At 41.2% G+C, this 24,152-nt stretch overlaps 1 protein-coding gene across 1 annotated transcript; it reads left to right on the top strand.

Moving 5' to 3' along the window:
• Positions 1 to 9,918: 9,918 nt before the first annotated feature.
• On the top strand, positions 9,919 to 23,483 carry LOC122730589 (membrane-spanning 4-domains subfamily A member 4A-like). Its single transcript, XM_043969766.1, has 7 exons — positions 9,919 to 10,048; positions 13,014 to 13,179; positions 16,496 to 16,624; positions 18,707 to 18,763; positions 19,331 to 19,489; positions 21,025 to 21,126; positions 22,500 to 23,483. Exons 2-7 carry the CDS (start codon positions 13,030 to 13,032, stop codon positions 22,635 to 22,637), a joined length of 735 nt encoding a protein of 244 aa, XP_043825701.1. The 5' UTR covers positions 9,919 to 10,048; positions 13,014 to 13,029; the 3' UTR covers positions 22,638 to 23,483.
• The last annotated feature ends 669 nt before the right edge of the window (positions 23,484 to 24,152 follow it).

Genomic DNA, 24,152 nt, shown 5'->3' with positions numbered 1-24,152 from the left:
CTTTGGAAGGAGTATCTACATGTACATGCCTGCTTGCTGATGACACAAGAAACTGGTGCTGGATTTTCCTAACTGCTCTCTGATCTGTTCAGTGAATTTCTCCCTCTGTTTTCCATAGGAGATAGTTATGAAAAAATATTTTTAACAGTGGGAATGTGCCCTAGATCTATGGAAACCAGCAAATGGATCCTTTCAAGGGTTATTGAGAAGACAAGCTATCTTCAGGGTGGATGACCAAGGAATTGCTTGTCTCCATGTTCCAAAGTATAATTTCCAATATCGGAGACCAATCATCAGTCCCTGAAGTCACCAGTGAGTGCATCAAGATTTCCAAGCACCGAGAGGCACAACTCTGTATGCAAATCTTTCCTGCCATTGTCCCTCCCACCACCACCACTTCACTATCACCCTACAACTAGACAAGCACTATATACCTGGTAAAGAGTAGAAAAGTGAGAGATGTATCCTGTTTTCTCCACCTTGGCTCCAAAGACTAGCAATAGGGGTTTCCTCAGGCATATCCATGACTCATTAATTCAGGATGCTCTAACCACTGCGCTACTTAGCTGCCCTTGCTACAAATTCAGCTCTCTTCCTGACTCATGTGGCATTTCTATTGACATTACACTACATTACATCACTATCTTCATGTCTTTCCCTTCCTACATTCCAGAAAACCCAGCTGCTGAAGCCTACAAAAGCGGGACACGCTTCACAGCCCACACAGCCAAGAAACCACCCTGAAAGTTTCATATAGACCATGTTTTCCTATTCACAGGAAAGGTTCATTCCCTAACTAGCTGTTACTCAATGAAATATAGAGCACATTGACTCTATTTTCCTGGAATCCTTGTTAATAGTCATCTTCAGCCTTGGTCAAGCACTCATTACTCCCCCTTTCTTATCCCTCACAACAGTCCCCTAATAAGTTCAGAATTTGCTCACAACAGTATCAGCAAAAAATGTAGGTCAATCAAGTTTTTCGTTGGCAGCCCACAAGCTCAGCGTTCCTCAGACACCTGCCCGATAATGGGAAGCAGGATTCAAAGAAGATAAGGGAGAAGGAAGAGATGGAGATGGTGAGACGAAACTGGATCCTCTTCTCTTCCCCATGAATTAGAACTCCCAGGCTTTGGGATTTTCTGATGCTTTTACCTGAGGATAGACTCCAATTCCTCCTCCTGTGAGTGGTCTCAGCTTGTGGTTTTTTTTTTTTTTTTGGCAGGGCAATGGGGGGTTAAGTGACTTGCCCAGGGTCACACAGCTAGTAAGTGTCCAGTGTCTGAGGCTGGATTTGAACTCAGGTACTCCTGAATCCAGGGCTGGTGCTTTATCCACTGAGCCACCTAGCTGCCCCCTCAGCTTGTTTTTTTTTTTTTGTTTGTTTGTTTTTTTTAGTGAGGCAATTGGGGTTAAGTGACTTGCCCAGGGTCACACAGCTAGTGTGTTAAGTGTCTGAGGCCAGATTTGAACTCAGGTACTCCTTAATCCAAGGCAGTGCTCTATCCACTGCGCCATCTAGCTGCCCCCTCAGCTTGTTTTTAATCACTCTAGATTAGCTCCTATGGTGCCCTGGCCCTTGAAGTACATGTGTCATCTCTACATTGTTTCCCTTGTCAGTGATGCATTTGTAGAGGAGCTCACCTGTTCTCAGTTTTTTCCGTCTTCTTCTGACCCCTCAGTTGCCCACAAAATCATAAATCCCTTCACAGCTTCCCCTTCCCCTACTTCAAACTCTCCTTGAAGGACTTCCTCGTTCTGGGTTTTGTAGGAGGAAGAACTCTAGATCAGAGGACAGAAGAGCCCCACATACAAATGCTGTCTCTGGCACTTGGTGTCTATGAGACCATTGGCTGAATTTTATGATCTTCAATTTTCTTGACAGTATAAGGGGGGAAGCCGTATCTCTCTGACTTATCCCGCAGGATTGTTGTGAGCATCACATAGTCACATCATCGGGTGCTTTCCAAGCTTGAGAGTGCTAAGTAACTGCAACGTGGTGCTGTGGACTAGAGTGTTGTACTTGGAGTATGGAAGACCTGAATCTGTCTTCAGATACTTACCAGCAGTATGACTTTAGCCAGATCACTCCTCAGTTTTCTCATCAGTAAAATGAGGACATTAATAGCACCTACTTCACAAAGTTGTTGTGAAGAGGGGATGAAATAATGTTTGAAAAGTGTTTTGCAAACTTTAAAGAACTGTATCAATGCTAACTAGTTTGCTATCGGGTATTTTTATTTTTATTTACTAAAGTTAATTGTTTTTCCAAGATTTCCTTTCAGAGGATTTAAATATTTTGGCCACTGGCTCTGGCAAAATTATAGTAAATAAGTTTAAGGAGGATTTTATGACAACAATAGCAGCAATAGTAATATCTGGCATTTACATAAGTCTTTAAGGTATGGGAAATGATTTACAAGAAATTTATCATTTTAGCCTCATAGTAACTTTGGGTTGTAGAGATAAACTGGATAAATGACTTGTCTGGGGTCGAGCAGATAGGCAGTAAGTGTCTGAGGCACAATATGAGGTCCGGTCTTCCTCATTCCAGATCTGACTCTATAGATTTTCTGACTTCATCAGGCTCCATGTGCTGTAGTGTATGACTCAGTGGAGTCTTGAAGGTGATATCATGGGAAATGAAATTGAACGTGGCCGTCACATGACACCTCTAGTCCTCAATTTCTTCATACATCAAATGGAGATATTAAATTGGATGACTTTATTTTCATCCCAAATTCTAGGGAAATAAATTGTATATGTCTCGATAATTTCTAACTAATTATTTTTTGTTTGTTTGTTTTTGTTTTGTTTTGCGGGGCAATGGGGGTTAAGTGACTTGCCCAGGGTCACACAGCTAGTTAAGTGTCAAGTGTCTGAGGCCGGATTTGAACTCAGGTCCTCCTGAATCCAGGGCTGGTGCTTTATCCACTGTGCTATCTAGCCGCCCCCATTTCTAACTAATTATTAAAATTGCAACATTTCTCCTATTAATTAGTCAATCATTTCTGAGCCCCTACTTCAGTTTATGAAATATTGCTTGAAACCTAAAATGGAGAAAGCTGTTTTTCTATAAACTTTTGCTTACCTTTTTCTGTATAAACCACAGCCCTCCTCCAAGTATCCTTAGTTTAAATATATTAAATAGTCTCTCTATATTAAATATATTAGTCCAAATATATATTCAGTTCATAGTCTATACAATTTATTAACCACGTAAGAACCAATAAAAAGCATAAATAATTATTGAAAATGCATCTGTTGTGGCAACAATCACATTCAGTGTCATAGCTAATCACCACTACTAGAGCTGATTTCTCCAGTCTGGAAACACTGGCCCAGCATTCAGCTGTCTCAAAATGTCATTTGAGAGGGGAAGAAAATGAGAGGCAGGGAAGTTAAGGGACTTTCCCTGGGTCACACAGCAATTATCCCAGAGCTGGGATTCGAGTTCAGGCAATTGTCTCCAGATATGGTTTTTCCACCATGCCAGTTATCTCCCTTTCTCTAATTCTTCTCTTTTACAAAGGAAGAGTATTTTTTTTTTTTTGGCAGGGCAATGAGGGTTAAGTGACTTGCCCGGGTCATATAGCTAGTAAGTGTTAAGTGTCTGATGTCGAATTTGAACTCAGGTCTTCCTGAATCCAGGGCCAGTGCTTTATCCACTATACCACTTAGGTGCCCCCGAGAGTAATTAATTTCTCTTGGTCTACCTCAGGAAAATTGAGATAACTCACATATCTTATAGAGCCCGAGAGGACTAATAACTTTGCTAAAAACATTCAACTTATAAGTAAGTGTGGTAGCCAACTTTCCAAGTCATCCAGCCAAGGGCTTTTATCACCACATTTTGCTGCCTCTTTATTATATAAGAGAATCTACAATTGAAGTCCAATGCCCTTAGCTCAAGCAAAGGACAAATTCTTCTTGTAATCTTTGTTTAGTTCCAAGCTAGTTTTAATTTCCACTAGTATTCTAGTGGAAAATTTGAATAGAATCTTGCAGTCATTATCTTTTAACTTTCCTTAAGGCTTTATTGAGCAAAATAATCCAGGAACAAACTCAGTGGAAGTGTCTATCCATACATAGGTGTGTGCAAAAATTAAGACAAATTGGTGCTGAAATCAGGACATTGAACCAGAATATGATTCTGAGTTGCTTTAAAATTGTTATCAATAGCTTGTATGAAATTCTAGAGAGGGTGTTTTTCAAATGTACATATGTTATAAATAAGCTTAGGGACATAGAGAACATTCTGTATGGGACAATAAGAATCTAACAAGATACTAAATAGATAGAATTGAAATAAATGCACTAAAATGCAAGCTATAATGTATAGATGTAAAGGTCTATGTTGGGGTTCAAACAATAAACTTTACTAGGATGGGTTATTACAACTGTTAGTTGTATATCCCAAAGAAATTGTAAAGAATTAATTGTTATTTGAGGTTTTTATGCCTTGGCACGCACTGGCCTGGGGCTCCACAAACTGCACGGTGTTCCACCCACTGGTTGTAGCCATTGCCATGGGGCTGGCACCTCACATCATCACCACTCACCGATGCCTACATGGGCCTGGCAAAATTATAATGATTGGAAGCCTAGTCAGGGCAGTCATGTGACTGTCAGAGCAGCCAGCCAATTGGCTGGTGGCTGTATGGGGTTTTCTGGGAATGGTGAGGAGAATTTGCCATTCTAGCTGAAAGCTGGAAGGCGACGAGCTCTGCTGTGTATTCTCAGCTGATTCCTGGGCGATGGTATTTTTTCAGGTTGTATAATTTCCCTTTCCCCATTTTATTTCCTTTCCCTTGATCCTACTGATCCTGTTTGTGTTCCTTTTTTAAGTTCATTCTTGTTAAAAATAAATTTTGTTCTGTTTTAGGGGAGGCTGCTGGTCTCCTTCCTTGCCCCAATATTGCAGCGAGCCACTTAACTAACACTCCCCAATTAAAAATTGGTCCCCACAAAATCAAGGAAAGGGGAAAAATTCACATATACCAAAAATATTTATAGCAACTCTTTAGCAATTGCAAAGAACTGGGAAACAAGTAGATGCTCATCAAATGGATGAACAAATTATGGAATATGAATGTAAGGAAACACTTGACTCTTCTCCTGTTTAACATTTTTAGGACTGACTTGGATAAATATATAGTTTCCACACTTATTATATTTACTCAGTGCTGAACAGTTGCAGAGGTCCTGAAAAAATTTTCATTTACTTTGTTAATATTCACAGACAAAACGATTTCATGTTAAATGTGGATTAAAATTTAATATATTTAAATGTATGTACTATGATAACATCTAATTATTAGTTTGGACATTTTGTTACATTTATAATATGACATGAAACAAATCTGGTCATGATAGATGGTTGGTTGTAAGCCCACAGAAATAAGAACAGGACCAAGAAGTGTGTGTCTGTGAATTTTGATGGGTGACCTGCCTGATTCAAATGTGTAGAACCTCAGCCCTAAGACAGAGGAGTCTGAATCAGAGGCCCCAAGAGGTGGTTGAAATTATTAGGATTGTGAATATCAGGAGAGTTCTTTAAGGAATATAGAAGATGGGGCAGCTAGGTGGCTCAGTGGATAGAGCACCAGTCCTGGAATCAGGAGTACCTGAGTTCAAATCTGGCCTCAGACACGTAACGCTTACTAGCTGTGTGACCCTGGGCAAGTCACTTAACCCCAATTGCCTCACTAAAAAAAAAAAGAAGATAGAAGATAGAGTAGAGAATGAACCCTGGGGGGTGGGAGTTGGACTCAGCACCAACTTGGTTATTTAGAAAATATAGAGTTAGGAATCTTGAAGAAAGGAATATTTTGGGTACAGCCCTCTAAAAAGAAACATTCTCCAAAGTAGTGAACCTTTTAGATGAGAAAGGGGAATATCTTAATCATATTTGTAAATTTGATTTCACAGGTGATTAGAGACATCCATTGATTCAGAAAAGTTGAGTAATATCTGACCTCTCTCAGACCAAAAGATGCCTTTTAAAACTCGATTTTTGTCAAGGTTATCATATCGTTGAGAGAACAGTACATGTGTGGGTGTGAGCCTGCCATTTGGATATGTGTACACAGGGATACTAATGATAAATTTGTGCTGAGAAAAGGACAGTCATCTTTTCTTCCTCCACTGAAAGTAATTAAGAGTAGAACAGAAGCAGGGGGAGGAAGTATTGGTTTTCTGATCTCGTAAGTGTGAGGAAGTGAATCTGCACTGGCCACATGAGCAGAAAACAAAGCTTTTGTTTGAGTTCATCTTCTTTATGCAGAGGCAGCTAGGTGATCTAGTGGACAAATCACATAGATTGGAATGGTAGGGGCAGTATTTCAACCCAAGTTCTGCGATGCCAAATCCAGCGGTCCACACTTCTTCCATGTTTGTGCACCTCACGGACATCCTTCCTTTTTGTTTAAAAAACAGTCAAAAGCACAGATCTCAAATCTAGAGAAGCCACCAATAGTCTCTTAGTTCATATGTCCTGCGTGATAGATGTTTACATAATTATGTAGGGTGAAGGAAGAGGAGAGAAAGCGTAAGTTCTTTGCCCAGGGGAACACACATAGGGACTAGTAAAGGCAGGGTTCATGCCTAGTGTCTACGATTCTAAATCCAGGGCTCTTTACACTCCCTGGAAATCCCAAACTATTCTTCAGATTGTCTTCCTTTTTTCCAACTCAGGTTTTACGGAGTCAGGAAAACGCCAGAACATTAGCTGATACTCTTTAACCCTGAATCCTACAAATCCACATAGAATGAAAGTGACGGAGTGAAAAACACAAGAGGCCACCCCATGACAGTTTGAGTAACATACTTTGTCAGCTCTTCTGGACGTCGGCAGCCTTGGCTTCTTGGGGCTCAGAAGCAATGTCTGGTGCCTGTGTCCTCTCAGGCATCCTGCTTTCTTGTGCTCTTTGGGGAGAGCAGTTTACCTCTCTCAGCCTAGAGTATAGCCCCAGCCTTTCATGTTGATAATGCTCTGTTCCAAGGCACTTATGTGATGGGTGCATGTGGTTCCTTCCCTAGGAGGGCCTCTTCAGGGACAGCCGCTTCTGCCTTTTGTTTTGTAGCCTTCCTTCCACTAGTCCAGGAAGCACATTCTGCCCCAGAATATAACCTAAAGGTCCTGTATGTGAGGAACTTCTTTCCTTTGCTCCTTTCACTATATGTACTACCTTGGGGTTGGCAGTGAAGGCTTTTGATGCAGGACTACACTATTACAGTGTTCACTGGGCCAGGAAAGGATTCTTGCAAAAAGTGGGCTTTGAGGGGAGTCTTGAAGGGAAAAAAGAAGAAACAATCATCTATGAAGCACTTACTATGTGCCAGGCACTGAGCTAAGTGCTTTATAAACATTACCTTTCTTAAGCATCACAACAACCCTGGGAGGTAGGTGATACAATTATCCCCATTTTTACAGTTGAGGAAACTGAGGCAGACAGCAGTTAAGTTACTTGCTCAGAACCCACAGTGAGTAGGTGTCCGAGACTGCATTTGAACTCAGGTCTTCCTGATTCCAGTCCTAGTGCTCTATCCTTTGTGCCATTTAGTTGCTTTTTTCTCAAAGAAAACCAGGGATTTTTGAGACTCACCAAGCAATAAGGGAAGAAGTGTACTGAGTGTAGGGATGCAGAAGGTGGCAGATGTGTGGTGATGTTGAAGAAAAGCATTTTAAAGAGCCCAAACAAGAAGAGGAAGGGGCATGCAGAGGGAGATGTAGATAGATCAATTGGCCATGAACCTGCCCAGCATATTTACACATTCATTTTATATCCTCCCAATACTCTCCTCTCTTCTAAACTTCTCTATTACTTTTTTTTTTTTTTGGTAAGGCAATTGGGGTTAAGCGACTTGCCCAGGGTCATACAGCTAGTAAGTGTCAAGTGTCTGAGTCCGGATTTGAACTCAGGTCCTCCTGACTCCAGGGCCGGTGCTCTATCCACTGTACCACCTAGCTGCCCCTTCTCTATTACTTTTGAGGGAACCATTATCTTTCTAGGCTCCCATGCGTTCAACTTCCAGGTCTTCTTTGATTCCAACTGTCATTTACCCCATATATACAATTTGCCATCAAACCTTGTTGTTTCTAACGTCACATACCTCCAAACTAGGAATTATGCATATGACATAAAACCAATTTCAGCTCCCTCCACAATTTTGGACAGAAAAAATAAAAATAAGGTACAATCTTAATGAACTAATAGTAGAGAAGGCTAAAACTTTACCCCTAACTTATTCACTCAACACCCAGGCCCTCACAGTCCTCCATCAGGTGAAAATGTTGCAAAAGACAGATGAATGCTCAAGGTGGGTTAACACTCTATGGTTATTACAATAGAGTTATAGCACAGAAGTAAAGAATAGAGGGACTTAGGATGAGATGTATGTGGCAATGTGGTACACTTGTAAGCCCTAGGTAAAGAGTCCAGCCTCCAACTGGACCCATTGATTTCCTTCCAGAAAGCATGTGGGGCAGAGGCTGAAGTCTCTGAAAACTGAAATAAATGTCCATCATGGAAGGAGACTTTGACAGATTTGAGGTCTAGGCCCTAGGGAAACCAGTCACAAAGGAGTGAGAAAGTAAGGAATAAAGGAGAATAAGGGGAGGAAAGACTCCTAATTTTCACATATCCTACATATATAATCTGTTATCAATGCTGTTTCTCACTTCACAGTATCTATCCTCTGTATACCCATCTCTCCACTCACATAGTCACCACCGTAGCACAGACCCTTATCACTTCTCTCATGGACTATTACAATAATAGTTTTCTGGTTGGCCTCCCTGCCTCTGATTGCTCTCTACTCCAGTTTGTCTTCTCTTCTACTGCCAAAGCACAATATGATTCCAACTCAAAAACTCCATTGGACAGTCTGTTACCTCCAAGACCAAATACAAAATTATCTGCTGGACATTTGAAGTGCTTCTGAGTACTTCAACATTCTGTGTTGTCAGTCCTTTACATTTGACTCCCCTCTAAGAAGTCTATGATCCGGTCACACCATTCTACTTGCTGCTCCTCCTACACCACCCTCCGTCCCCATACCCTTCACTGTGCTTCTGCACTGGCTGGTCTCCAGAAGAGCAATACTCTTTCTTCTTACCTCAACCTACTGGATTCCCCAGCTTCTTTCAAGACCCAGCTCAAATCCCACTTTCTGCAAAAGGATTTTTCTTCTCTGCTCTTTCTTCCTCCACCACCAGACCAATCAGTGCCACCACACCCTCCGAGATTATCTTCAAATTGTCTTTAATTATCTTTAATTTGTCTTCAAATTATCTTCAATTAATAATTTATCACCTCTCCCATCAGAAGGGGTGCTCCTTCAGAGTGGAAATTGTGCTTTTGCTTTTCTTTGTATCCCCAGCACTTAGCACAGACTGATGCTCAATCAATTTTTTTTTTTTTTGTGGAGACAATGAGGGTTAAATGATTTGCCCAGGGTCACACAACTAGTAAGTGTCAAGTGTCTGAGGCCGGATTTGAACTCAGGTCCTCCTGAATGCAGGTCTGGTGCTTTATCCACTGCGCCACCTAGCTGCTCCCAGTAAACTCTTAATAAATGCTTTTTGACTGTTGACTCACAAACACATTTGTATATGAATAGCACCATTCATATATAAATTTCTTTAAACACAATAAAAACAAAACAATCTGTGAGTTTCCTGTATAGACATTTCTTCTTAATTTCTTGAAATGTGCCTAATGGTTTATGACTGTTGAATTTATAATAAAAACTTTAAAATTACAAGAAGAAAAGATTTCTTGCAATGAAAAAAAAATGAACCATTAGTCACTTCCTTCATAGTTCAAGTAACAGTCCACTTGGTTGAAAAACTCTCCTTATTGTCATCTCATCTACAAATTCTTTGAGGCAGAGAAAACCACAGTGAGACAGGAAATGTGTCAGGAAGAATCAGGCAGATAGGACAGGGAGGAACCTCAGAAGGATAACTCTACTTTGGTGAACACTGATCCTCTGTCTTAAAGTGTGAGGAAGGAAACCCTGGGAAAACTGGTGGACAGGACAGGTAAGCACCTGAGGTGTTTCCCATAACTGGTTCTAGCAAAAGCTGAGACTTAGAGAAGATGAAGGTGGGAAGGACCCAGAGGGAGCTTTACAGGGGAAGGAGCATTGATGTCTCCCTTCTGGGACCACAGGACAGGTCAGGTTTGGTCACAGGAGCTTAAATAAGGATCTTTTTGACTGCGGGCAGAGACATTGGAGCATTACAGTGCTTGCAGAAAGCTCTTTCCTGGTCTGACCCAGGCTGAAATCTTCTGAAGGGAACTGACTTACAGCGGGTAGCTCCTGGTGCCTCACAGATACTTCCACGTCAGGAGAAGCCAGAAGGAGTCTCCAGTTCTTCTCTGGATACTGGGGACAAGTGCCCTCTTGGGCCTTGTATCTTGAATTTCTCAGCCTGAAATTCATCGTCTGGCTCTCAGGAACAACCAGAGCCTCTTGATTTGGAGAGAAATATTTTGTAGCAGTGCCCTTATAAGATGGGTCATGGTGGTGGTAGAATCTCTCCCTTCCTTTGATGATAGTCAGTCCTACATTTCATTGTGCAGATGGGGTTAAGGCTGGAGAAATGAGAGGTATCTTAGGGGACAGGGCTTTGGAACAGAGCCTTAAGCTCCTTACAACACATATAGAGGATGTGCCCTCATTCTAGCCCCTGACCTGTGGAGTAGCTCATGAGAGCATTCTCATCTTTAAGAGGGTGAGTGATGGGCAGAAAAAAGAGAGGGAGGGAACATCAGTAGTCACAGCCTACAGAAACTCACCTTCCACTTGTCCATCATGATAATGCCATGAGTCTTTAAAGTGCATCTCAAATTCTCCTACCTCCATGAAGCCTGGTCTAAGGGTAGTCCAAAATAATCTCTTTTTTGAACCCCTAGAGGAATCTCCTCCATTAGACCACTCCAGAGGTAGCTTAGATTGCTTACTTTTGAGGTTCTCTTTATTAGTCCGTCCATTCTTCCAGGCCAGAGTAAGTTGCGGGAGATAGCGACAGTCAGAGGCAAACATTTAGTGAGAACCTACTGTGTGCTAAGTTGTAGGGATACAAATAACCAAAAAAAGGATGGTTTCTGCCCATTTCAATCAAATGGGAGAAGACAATATGCAAAAGAAAGCTGAAAAGGGGGAGGGAAGGCTGTTAGAAGGTACCTGATGAAGAGGCATGATGTTCATGGAGTCAGAATCCAGCAGAACAACTGTTGGGAAATGCAAAGTTTAGCTGGAAAGTTCAGGACCCTCTATAAATATCAGGAAGGATTTGGGAGGAGTTTATTGCTCTACTTACCATTCCTCCATTTAGAGGGAAGAGACTGCTGAGGGTGCTGAAAAGATGTTGAGTCTCAAAACTGGATCAAACTCCATGATGATGAGATTCCAGGCAATGAGCTACTAATGGAAAAAGAAGCCATGGGGGTCCTTTTCCCCATGAATAACTGAGCTCAGGCCTGGACACATGCTAGATTCTCAGTAAAAGATGTGGGAAGTAGAGTAATTATAGCACAATGGACTTCTGGAAGCTGGCTAAACTTGTTTTCCCATATTTGTTTCCCCCATTACAAACTCATCCACTTCCCATAATGAGTTATGCCAGACTGAGGGGGTTGCAAGGATGAGCCTCTCTTCCCTGTGCCTTGGGGAAATAGGTCTAAGCTGTGGGCTCTGTGGGTTCTTTGCCTCTGGTATAAGGAGGGGTTACAATTATAAACTGGATCCTTTTCGTGATCAGATTTGTAAAACTGGTTTCTGACAGACACCCTTAATTAAGATCAATAAGCCCATTTGTCTCACTCATTCAATCAGTTTCTCCTCAATCAATCTTTCAATTAAGTGCCTAGTATGTGCTTGGCCCCTTTCTAGATATCCTAAGAAACAAAGACAAAAGTAATAGTCTCAATTTAGCCACAGGGTCCAAAACAGATAATCAAATGGCGACAAGGGAAGAGTACTTTGGTGTAGGAGTCACAGGGGCCATGAGTGTAGACATAGGGCTATAGTTCACTGAATCCTTTTCAGGACCAATTTGCTTATTGTTCTCTGAAGATGAGTGAAGAGAGAGAATGGGGAGGGGGTGCAGGGGGTGTCTTATATATGACAAGGTATCTTGGCTGCCCAGGTCCTAGTGTCCTGGTGGATGTCTGGACAGGCTGTAGCATGGTCTAGACACCTGGATCAGCTAGAAACAGTAGGATGACCTGAGGATCCACTCACTTTTCAGTTCAGGCATCTTCGGCCAAGGCGGGGTGGTGGTGTTGGTTCCCAAAGTTGAGTAGAATAGCTTCTTACCCACACTTTTCTTGACCTTGGGGATGGAATTCAAGGTCTCTGGAGAACCATAGGCCTGACTCAGAGTGGGCCTTTTTCATTTGGGACAGATATTCACATAGCACCAGTCTCAAATACCACATGGGTCAGTCCATTTTGCTCTGACCGATGACCACAACCAAGCTTTCTTACAATGTTCCTTTGGTAACATGTAGGACTGTAATAGAGAGTGTGTTTGAGTCCATACTCACAAGCCTATACCCACAATTTAAAAAAGGAAATGTTCAGGATTGCTCTCTTTCCCTGGGAGGGACCTGGCACATCATCTTCAGAACTCACTGAATATCTTTCAAGGCTTTTCGTCTCATTCTTTGAACAATCTAAACCTCCAGGGTAACCATTCCCAGTTCTATTCCAAAATACTCATATGGCATGGGCTCTTGGCGCTTTACCATTGTGCATACCCTTCTCTCTCGCTTAGCAATGTTCCTATGAATGCAATATCCAGTTTTGGTCTGATCAGGAAAGAGGACTATGTTACTCCCTATTCCATTGTTCCAAACACTAGACCTCTCTTACTGTGGCCTTAGATTGCATTATCTTCTTTTGGATATTATTTCATCAACCTTTTTTTGGGGGGGTAGTATTGAATGGGAGGAAACTCTGAATCCTGGTTTCATATGACTTCTCTTCTCTTCTTACAGCATCGCAAGTGACCTCATGGAGTCCCAGGCTGCTTTGAACGGAATGTTTCCATCCCTTCCTCAGCCAGACCTCACTTCCTTGCCACAGGGGTCAATGGTAATACAATCCTATCAATCGAAGGCTTCCTTGCAGAAATTCCTGAGAGGAGAGCCCAAGGCACTGGGGGTGAGTTCAGGTCCCACATCCCTGGGATAGCAGATTCCTATGTTTCTAACTGGGAGAGACTTACAGTATTATAGCTTTTAGAGCCAGAAGAAACTGCTTTGGATTTCATTTTTGTATTGGCAGAGCTTAGTATAATGCCGGGCACTCAGTATATGTGTTAAAAATGCTTGTTGAATGATGAACTGATGTTAAAAATCATCAAGTTATATTATAATATTGTAAAAACTTGAATGGACCTCAAAGGTCACTTAGTCCACCCTACCTCATAATATAATTAAGGAAACAGAGGCCCTGACAGGTTTAGTGGCTTACCCAAGGTTGTAGCAACCCCACAATTCGAACCAAAATAATTGACTGCAAATCCAAATATGCCGTGTTGCAGCCCACATAAAACCATTGTCATTTTGCAGATGAGTCAGCTAAAGAGGTTCAATAACTTAGTGAGGAACACTCAGGTACTAAGGAACAGAGCTCAGGATTTGAATACCTGTCTCCTATCTCAAAATTCCATGCTATTTCCATTCTGGCTTCTGAATGCCTCTGCTGTGTGAGGCAGCTAAAGGCTCATCAGCTTTCTTGATGGGCTAGAATTAAATTAGGTGCCCAGGATGTATCTATTTTATATTATGGTAAATCCGTTTTCCGAATGACCTGCTCTAAATCACTGCTGAATTTGGACTTAAGGAGGATTCTGGGTCCCATTCTTAGGAACCCTTTAGCTTGGATGGGGGTAGCTAGGGCAGTGGGAGAGAGGGAGGTGAGTGAAATTCTAAGTTTGACTTTGGAGGGGAGGAGGTAGGGAACCAACATAATGATGCTTTGAAGTTTCTGCCACTTCCTCCTTCTTCTGGGTACTGTGGTTAGAATAGGGATGTCCTTATGAGATCCCTGCCCCTAATCTCCCTTCTGTGATGGCATATTGATTAAGAGGAAAGAAGAGAGTCACTTGGGGAGAGGGAGAGAACAAAGAGAAAGAATTTCTCAGCCCTCAGGATCTCAATCAGGTGAGTCCTTCCTTGAAGTGCCTGAGGTGTACATGGACATAATTTCTGAGGTTATCTATTTGTCTCGATCACCTTTCTTGCATCATGGGTAAGAATATTCTGGTAAATGTTTAAGAAATGGTTTTCTGAAAAAAACACACACCGGCTTGACACACTTTTATGTTTAAGCTACATATCATTTCTCCATCATATTTCTTAAATCTAGAAATCAACAAACGAATAAATCAAGTATCAGTTTTTTAGCTTTTTCCAATTTCTGAGATGTGAATACATACTGAAATGTTAATACTTGACTGTCTTATGAGTCATTTACGTTTGCGTCAGCACAACCATCAATAGATCAATGTGTGGGGCCCTTAGAAGACCAAGACGTTACTTTAAATCAATATATCACCATAATGGAAATGACACTGACCTTTTAAAGCTATTTCATTACATATAGTTTCTGGTTATCCTCTATATGAAGGAGTGGGAAAAGGGCAAACTGGCTTCCAGGGATGAGTCAAGAGCCCGTGTACTATAGAAAATGGCTATCCCAGGCATACACAGTCACACCAATTTTCCACATAGCCTTCACCTTCCTAAACCCACCAACAAAGCCCCCAGAGTTGTCCAAGGGGGCTATCTTGCCCTTGGTTTTGGAAGGAACTTGTGATTTAATTGGTATAAGGTGCTCTCAAAGAGAAAATTTGCTTTATCACAGGATATTAGTATGTGCTCTATAGCATATTCTTTTTTTAATAGGATATTCTTATAGAGGGATTTAGAGAGTTGGGAGGGTGCTATGAGGCAAAGTGAATTGCCTAGGGTCATACTACAAGTATGCGAAAGAAGACACAATCATAAGATTATTAGATGATTAACTTAGAAGTGGAAGGGACTTTGGAGTAATGGAGTCCAGTGTCCTCCTTTTCCCAAGGAGGAAACTGCAGCTCAAGTGATTTGTTCAGGATGTCACAACATGGGTCAGAACTAGATCTTAAATTTAGATCACTAGGATTCCTGGACCAGCTATTTTTCTATTATGTAACATTGCCTCTGATCTTATCCTTATTAAGAGTAATCACTCTTGTGTATATATAACCTGTATCAGTTTGCTTTCTGTCTTGGGGAGGTGGGACGGAGAAGAGGAAGGGAGAAAAATTTGGAACTAGAAATCTTGTGAAAACAGATGTTGAAAACTATCTTTGCATGTAACTGGAAAATAATAAGATACTTTTATGATTTAAAAAAAAAGAAAGTAGGGGTTATCTTTCTTGTCTGTATTTGTATGCCTAACAAGTAGCATAAAGCCCAACGTGGTAATTGTGTGATAAATTTCTCTCTCTTCTCTCTCTCTCTCTCTCTCTCTCTCTCTCTCTCTCTCTCTCTCTCTCTCTCTCTCTCAATCTCTCTCTCTCCTCTCTCTCTTTCTCTCCCTCCAACAACATACCTGACAATTTTACCTATAACTCATCATTGATTTCGAAAGATAATTCAGGGCAACTCCTGGGGGCTTTGGCAATATAGCCAGGAAACATTTATTTATTTGTTTGTTTTCATTTAATGGTATTTTTTTAAATTGCATGTGGAGATGATTTTCAACATTTGTTTTTGTAGGATTTTGAGTTTCATTTTTTTTTCTTCCTACCTTCCTCCTTATTCTCCCCCCTTCCTAAGACAGCAAGGCAGGAAATATTTAAAGCCTACATACAAACCCTCAGACAGTAATATCTTAACCCAAGGAAGAGAAAAAAATCATAGGAGTACTAGGGATCTTAAAGATTATCTAGTCCAAAAATCTCAAATTACAGAAGTAGAAACTAAGGCTAAGGGAGAAGATGGGGAATTTGGCTGAGGCCAAGTCTACACAAGTTCTTTTTAAAAATGTTTAATATGATGGAGAGAGTTAACTGTATCCAAATATTCAAATGCAGACTGTGTTTTATCTAAATGTGTGACAGTGCCATGGACATAGTAGGTACTTAATAAATGTAATTTGTTGAATACATGTTTGTTGAATTATATAAATGTGCTATAAGGCCTTGTAGATAGTAGATACTTAATAAATGTTTGTTGAAACTTTGAAAAAAAAAGAGTAATCATTCAACTTTGTAAAAGCTTCAAAATTGGCTAAATACTTTTTGTACATTATTTTGGGTAATATAATTGTAAAATTTCAATTATTCAATGGAGCCTTCCCCAAAAGCCTAACTTTCCAGAACCTCCCTGGGCTCTTCTGGGGAAGGCTCCATGGACCCTTGGCTCCATGTCTGCAGAGAAGTGAATCAGTCTTTTCTCTGTCTTCTCATTTGAATCTCTTTACCTTCTAGACTGTCCAGATCATGATTGCCCTGATGAACCTCATCTTAGGGGCAATGATCGTTTTCATTTCTCAGAATCCTTATGGACAGAGACTGTTTCTGTGGTACACTGGCTATGTATTCTGGGGATCGGCATTTGTGAGTAGAGTTATTGAAACTACTTCTGAAATGTTTTCTTCCCCTTTGTCCCCTGGAGACAGGAGGGAACCTGATCCTGACAACATGAGTCATAGTTTTCCTTTCTTTATTTCCAGTGGGGAATGTAGGGAAGGAATGATATACACTCACACAAATATGGGGAAGAGTTGATATATCCATATATATTCCATACATATACATATATGGAAGGGTTGAGATATATATATGTATATATACATATATATATATATATCCATAAACATATACACATATGTGTGTATGCGAGGAAGAGAATATTATCAGAATTAATGTTTTGTTACAAAAATGTATGCAGGGGGGCAGCTAGGTGGTGCAGTGGATAGAGCACCGGCCCTGGAGTCAGGAGTATCTGAGTTCAAATCCGGCCTCAGACACTTAACACACACTTACTAGCTCTGTGACCCTGGGCAAGTCACTTAACCCCAGTTGTCTCACTAAAAAAAAATGTATGCAGAAAAGTGCATTTTCAGCAACATCTAAGGAAAGATTACAGTTTTTGGTGATTATAGGAACCTAACCCCCTATTTCCCATAGGTTCAGTGTATCAACATTTGAATTTTTGATTTTTATCCTGTTTTCTAGGAACATTACCCCAGCAAAAGATGAGAATTGACTGTGTGTGTGTGTGTGTGTGTGTGTATATATATATATAATATGCATATATTATATGGTGCATATATATGACATGTGTGTATATGTATATATACACACATATAGGAAAAACATATTTTGTATCTGCTGAACAAAAAACTCTGCTGTTTCCCTTTCTCTTCTCTTTCTTCTGGCTTCTGATCTTCATGTGTGCTTACCTGTGTCCAGCTTTTTCTCCTCATCTCCTCTCTCCATAGCTTCTAATGCATCAAAATTGGGCTTTTTTGGGTGTGTTTTAATGACTCAGCTTTACCCTGTGATGTGAAACAAAAAAAATCCCCCATTTACCAGGCGTGATCCCAACAGTCCTTATATTATCTTCCTACATTCCTAAATCCTGTTTGTTGGTTATATTTTCAAAAAGGAAAACAGGCACATGTAATGGAACTGATGGACTGCAATGCAGCCCTGTGTTTTGTTTTTATCTCTTCAAACAAGTCCCCTTGGTATATCTATCTGAGAGGGCAGTTTTTTTCCTCTGGACCTTAGAATAGTGTGTGTGTGTGTGTGTGTGTAAGCACACACACACACACACACATATATTTAAACAACAACAAAAAAATAAACTATTGGAAGGGTCCAGTATGAATAGTGTCAGGAACACCAAAACTCAAAATGAGCTGAGGTGGGTTGTAAATACAAAAAACAAGCTATATTTGTGAAGAGGAAGATAAAAAGGTGAACTCTCTCATCTCAAGGTGGAGGCATGAACATTGTACTGGATGATGTAGAGAAGACTGTTCAATGTTTTATTTTTTGTTGTTGTTTTTTTTTTTTTTTGGCAGAGAATAATCTTTGGATTGCAGTGGGTAAATGGATGTTAGAGAGGTGTTGCCCACATGTTAATCAGCCCAGATCCAGTCCCATTGGAAAATACATGAAAGAATATGCAGAATTGATTGCAGGCCTATATCAGTAATCTTGAGGATATCATGTTGAATAGACATGCTTTAAGACTGAATAATGGAATTTTCTTAATTGTCCAGAAAGGGAAGACAGAGTGGTTTTCAATTTATAAATCAATGAGTTCGACTTCAATTTTGGCAAAATTCTAGAATGTATCACCCACATCAGGTTAGTTTATGTCTAGAAAGGCAAGTGTTCACCACAAAGAGCCAGTAAGGCTTCACCGGGTCCAAGCCATAGGAGACTAGCCTTGTTTTCTTTTTGAGAAGGGTTACTTGACCTCAGAGTGATTTGTCCTAATTGTTCATAATTCTCATTATGAAAGAAGGCAGACCTGTCCGCTTGCCCATCATCTTAATGTTTAAAAGGTTCCCAAAGACGTCCGGTTCTCAGGGATTGGGGAGACAGGTTTCAGTGACTGGCTAGGTAGAGTGAGAACACCAAGGAAAAACATGAAGGTTTTAAGGTACTGTTGTTTGTTCACAGTTCATCATCTCTGGCTCCCTTTCCATAGCTGCAGAGAACAGAATCACAAATACTCTGGTGAGTGGCACTTTCTTTTTCTGTGTATGTAGCCCAAGAGGAAGACACTTTTCATTTCTCGGAATGGGAAGGGGGCAATGGAAGGATCCTTAAAGAGACAGCCTCAGCAACCCCAGGCTCGGATGTAGTAGACTTGATTAATGCTGAATGGCTGAGCTTATGACCTGGGGTCACAGAGGGTGTGAATCACTATTGGCTGCTCCCCCATTATTCAGATTACTACCAGGTAAATCCTATGGCCATACCAGGAGAAATGAAAATAATTATCCCTACTTTTCAGTTCCCTTAATCTTCTCAATGATCTTTATGTCAAAAAATGATCCTCATACACATATTGCATCGCCTAGTAGAACATGAGAACTTTGGGCACTGAGCAGTTTTTCTATTGGACCATGTATCTCCAGCACCTGATACATTGTCTTGCACGTGGTAGGCACTCAAAACGTGCATCTTGCTTTTTGTTTCTGTTAGATTCACCTCTGGGTCTTGAACAACTGGACACACGAGACCAGCTTCATAGCCATGTATCAATGGGATAACTGTTGATGGATTCTTATTTGCTTTTAGGTCCAAAGCAGCCTGGCAATGAACGCCGTCAGCTCAGTCGTGGCTGGGCTGGGAATCATCTTTTTTGCAGTCACCTTGATATCATTTAATATAACCAATTATTTTTGTTCCAGAGCAGATTTCTTTGATACCTGTTTTTTTGGTGATTCTCTATTGTTGGTGAGTACTTCCAAGGTGGGGCCAGTGATGATGATGGATCTTTGGAATTTGGAATCTTTATAGGCTGGGGCAGAGATACCAAGAGTCCCAAAGAAACCTGAACCCCTTGAAAAGAAGCAGGTTGCTTGTGTTGGGAAATGAGGAAATTCCTTAATTTTTCTTAGTCTTATTCCTATTGTCTGAGCCATAATTGTGAATTCTGAGACATACAAAAAATCAAAAGCAGTTGACATTTTCATTCATTTCAATTAAAAAATAAGTATTCCTTGATGTGGTTATTGCTATATGGGAAGCAATGCACTATGTACTGCAGATGCAGAGATTTAAAAAAAATGCCGCGGTTCTTGCTGTCAAGGAACTTGACTGTCTAATAATATTATTATTATTTGGGGGAGAACAAGCGTGGGGGAAAAGAGATCTCTAATATAAAAATCGTCAAGGAGAGCTTCAAGAAATGTTTGAGGAGAATGATTCCATTTTTAGCTGGTGGAGGGGGTGACGTGTCAAAAAAGTGTTTAAGATGTTGACTGAGATGGACCTTAAAAGAAGAGATTGGTCTTTAAAAGTAAAGGTGAGGTTCTCCTACAGTCGGTTCCTGGCCTGTGGTTGGTGTGAGCAATGCCATTGAATAGGAAGAGAGCAGAGCAATGTTGGGGGATAGAGTGTCCAAGGCTCGCTTGGTTGGAGAGTAGAATAGAAGAATGACTAAAACAAGAGATAGAGATCAGATCATAAAAGCCAGACCTAGAGCTTAGGAACAGGCTTAGCCTGTACGAGTTCCTCTAGCAAATGTCTTTGTTCACCTATCCCTTAGTGCATTATTACCTTCTAAGTGCGTACCTAGGATTGGACCTTTGATTGGTGGCTGCAGGTACCTTTGGGGGCTTTGAGACCTCAAAGAATAGCTGATGATTGACTGAACAATCCAGAAGCCACTAAGCATGCAAAGAAAACAATCACAGTAATTGAACCTTGGACAATGATTCAATCAATTGATCAATCAATCAGTTGAAAAACATTTATTATCTCTAAGAGGTAATGTAAGTGTATCTCTTTCTAGAGAATTTGGGGTCTTTTTATCAAACAAGTCTGTACTGAGTAGCCGCTATAGGCTCAGATGGATGCCAGGATGGATTGTGTGTGGGGTGGAGTAAGGGATTAAGATCTGTGTGAGCATAGACAAGTCAGTTTGCATTTCTTAGTCTCCATTTCCTAATGTGCAAAACAGAGATGGTTATCTTTGCATGATCTATCTCACAGAATTATTGTGAAGAAAATGCTTAGTGGATCTCAAAGTGCCTTCTAATTTAGAATAATAATGATAGCAGTAATAATAATAACAATAATAGCATTCATATATTACTTTAATGTTTGATGGGTGCTTTAATGTGTTTCAAGTTTTTTTTCTCAGGATAATCCTTCACCTCCTATCTTGCCCCACTCAGTGCTCTCCTTTACGTCATCTCTTCCTGAGTCGTTACAGGTGGGGCCTTGTGTCCACCCCTCACTACTTTCTGTTTGGTCCTCCCTTCCAGGGATGCAATATCTTCCTGCTGATCCTAACTGTTTTAGAACTTGCCATCTCCCTTACAATCTCGAGCATTGGCTGCCGGGCCGTGTGCTGTGTCCAGCGTGGGGTGAGTAGCCGACTCTATGCGGTGACCTGGTCACTTTGGTAAGGTTGTACCATGGGGATTTTCCTGGGCAGATCAGTCAGCAGGTCAAATCAGAGGTTCATGAGAGGAGAAGCCATTGTCAGAGAGGGTGATTAGGGACTTGTGTGTCTCTGTCTTCGTACTCTTAAGTATCATATCCAATGTTGGAGACAAACCAGGCCCTGGGGCTACCAGTGAGTACATGCGAGGAAGTCCCAGACACAAATAGGCACAAGTAGATGTTCAAATCCTTTTAATCTTTTTCCTGAACCACCACCACACCCCCAAGATTCCACCATTCATCTCAAAAATACATAGGCTCTATAGTGCTATTAAAAATAGAAGAGCATGGGGAGAATTTTGTCTGTCTCACTTTGTCTCCAAAGAGCAGGGCTAAGACTAGAACAGGGGAGTCCTGTGGTCAATTTGATAACATCATGAGATAGTGAGTCTCCCCGTGATATTACATCTTCCTAAGGGGCAGATAAGTGGTAAAGTGGATGGAGAACTAACCCTGGAGTCAGGAGGATGTGAGTTCAAATCTGGCCTCAGACACACTTACTAGTTGTATGACCCTGGGCAAGTCACTTAATCCCAATTGGCTCAAACATTTGGGACCATCTCCAGTTGTCCTGATGTGTATCTTGTCACTGGACCTAGATGGCTCTGGAGGAGAGGGTGACCTTGCATAGCCCTCAATCACTTAGATCTAATTCACTGAAAGTCATGACGTCACCTCTTGATGTCATAGTTCTCTTTGAGAATGAAGGACAAACAACAATAATAACAACATTTCCCTAGAAAGCATGTGGTAACATCCCATTGACAACCCACTTAAGAGGACCAGGAGGGGAGAAGGTCTCCCCTGGGGCATGATAGGCTGAGAGCATCTCCCTAAATCTCATTAATTGGGGATGGCTTGACTTGCACTTCCCTGGGTTATAGTAACACCTTTATGTTTGGCCTAAATGAAGGATGTAGGGACAGGGTTAGCCTTTAAAAATTTTTATTTTAAACCTTTTATATGAACCCCTTAGGACAAATTTCAGAAAGTAGTATAGCTAAGAATGAACCTAAGAAAGATTGAGATGCCCAAAGGCAAGGATGCCAGAAAACAGAAAGGTGATGGGAAGAAAAGAAGAAAGTGGGGAGAAGTTGAGAGTGAATAGGAAGAATAAGTGTATATGAGAAGTTGGCTAGCTAGGTCCTCACAATGACATTCTTCTTGTCCTGTTTAACGAGGGCCAGCCCTTGGCGGAAGGGTGATCTCTTGAGTTCTTCTGCCACAATATCGTCTGCAGTTCTATTTCTGCACCTTAAATGACTCATGTGTGGGGTTTTCTTTGGCTTTACAGGTCACCTTCTTCATGCCTCCCCCTATCTATGTGCCCCAGAACTCTGCTGCTGAAGCCAACAAAGGAGGGACAACACTTCAAAGCTCTGTTGCTGACACAACTTCATTGCCAGCAAGCCATCCCAACAGTTCCATATAGAAAACTTGCCTTTTCCCCTTCCTGACAGTTTCTTTTCTTTTTTTTTTTTAATGAGGCAATTGGGGTTAAGTGACTTGCCCAGGGTCACACAGCTAGTAAGTGTTAAGTGTCTGAGGCTGGATTTAAACTCAGGTACTCCTGACTACAGGGCCGGTTCTCTATCCACTACACCACCTAGCTGCCCCTTCCTGACAGTTTCTTGATGAAAGAGAGCAAATCAATATATTTTCTTGGAATTCTTTGTTAATAGTCACTTTCAGCATTGGTCACAGACTCCTTATTTCCCTTTCCCCATCCCCCGCAATAGTTCTCTAATAATCTCAGTGTTTGCTTACAACAGTATCAGTAAAAATGTCAGTGAGTCAGATTTTTCTTTGGCTAATCTCCAAGTGTAGGTTGCCTCAGTCGGCCTGGGGATGCTGGGAGACAGGGTGCATAGAAGATAAGACAAGGGAGCAGGAAGCAGGAAGAGATGGATTCCATGCTATTGCCCATGAATGAGGATTTTCAACCTATGGAATTGTCTGCTTCTTTTACCTGAGGATAGATGGTGATTCCACCCCCAGTGATCAGGGCTCTGTCATCTTTGTTCTCTGGCTGCTCCTCTAGCATCCTGGCCCTTAAAGTGAATCCCTCAAGCTCCATGTACTACTGACATTGTGGGTCAGGGCAGATACATATATGGCAAGAATTATAAGGTTGACCATCACTGTCTTGTCGATCTCCTCTCAGTTTGCCCTATGACATGTTTATTCATATTTCATATCATTATGTCAAGCCCTGACATGACTCAGGGACATACTTGAATCTTTTCTCAGTTAATAAAATAGCAACTTTTTTCATCAATCAGTTGTTTTATTGTTTTTTTTTTTTACAGGGCAATGGGGGTTAAGTGACTTGACCAGTGTCACACAGCTAGTAAGTGTCAAGTGTCTGAGGCCAAATTTGAACTCAGGTCCTCCTGAATCCAGGGCTGGTGCTTTATCCACTGCGCCCCCTAGCGGCCCACAATCAGTTGTTTTAAACTGTTACCCTATTCCATTCAATATTATTTATTAAATAAACAGAAGAAACTTCCTTTTCCTAGAGTGATAAGCACTTAAGAGGAGGAGAAATAGATGATAATTGTTGGGAACAAAGGGAGGTCTGGAAATGACAGTGGGGGACAAAGAGCATTCCAGTTACTCCTCATGGTGCTGTGGAAATGGGGCGGGGAGTGGCAGTGAGCAGAACAACCAACCTCGGAGAGGGGGCCAGGAGAGGTCTTTTTAAAGAGAAAGCCAGGATTCGGGGAACAATGGAAGATGGAAGCAGAGTGAAGACCTCTAGAATGAAGGGGATTTGGTGAACGGAGGGTTCTAGAGGCCACAGTGGGAAGGGAGAACAGAAAGGAATTAGAACTGTGGATTGAGAGGCTGAGCTGAGTGGGGATGAGAATGTGCATGGGAGGAAGCTTTGAGTCGTAGGGATTCTACAGGCAGGGAATAGGACTTTGTTTGGAATAAGTGCACGGGG

The sequence above is a fragment of the Dromiciops gliroides genome, chromosome 6 (assembly GCF_019393635.1).
Source record: "Dromiciops gliroides isolate mDroGli1 chromosome 6, mDroGli1.pri, whole genome shotgun sequence".
Classification (NCBI taxonomy): Eukaryota; Metazoa; Chordata; class Mammalia; order Microbiotheria; family Microbiotheriidae; genus Dromiciops; species Dromiciops gliroides.
Note: the sequence above shows the minus strand (reverse complement) of the source record. Positions and strands in the feature narration are given on the sequence as shown.

Coding starts and splice junctions, on each gene's coding strand:
- LOC122730589 (XM_043969766.1), top strand. CDS start 13,030: ATGGAGTCCCAGGCTGCTTTGAACGGAATGTTTCCATCCCTTCCTCAG. Junction 13,180..16,495: donor GAGAGCCCAAGGCACTGGGG/GTGAGTTCAGGT, acceptor TTTACCTTCTAG/ACTGTCCAGATCATGATTGC. Junction 21,127..22,499: donor TGTGCTGTGTCCAGCGTGGG/GTGAGTAGCCGA, acceptor TTGGCTTTACAG/GTCACCTTCTTCATGCCTCC.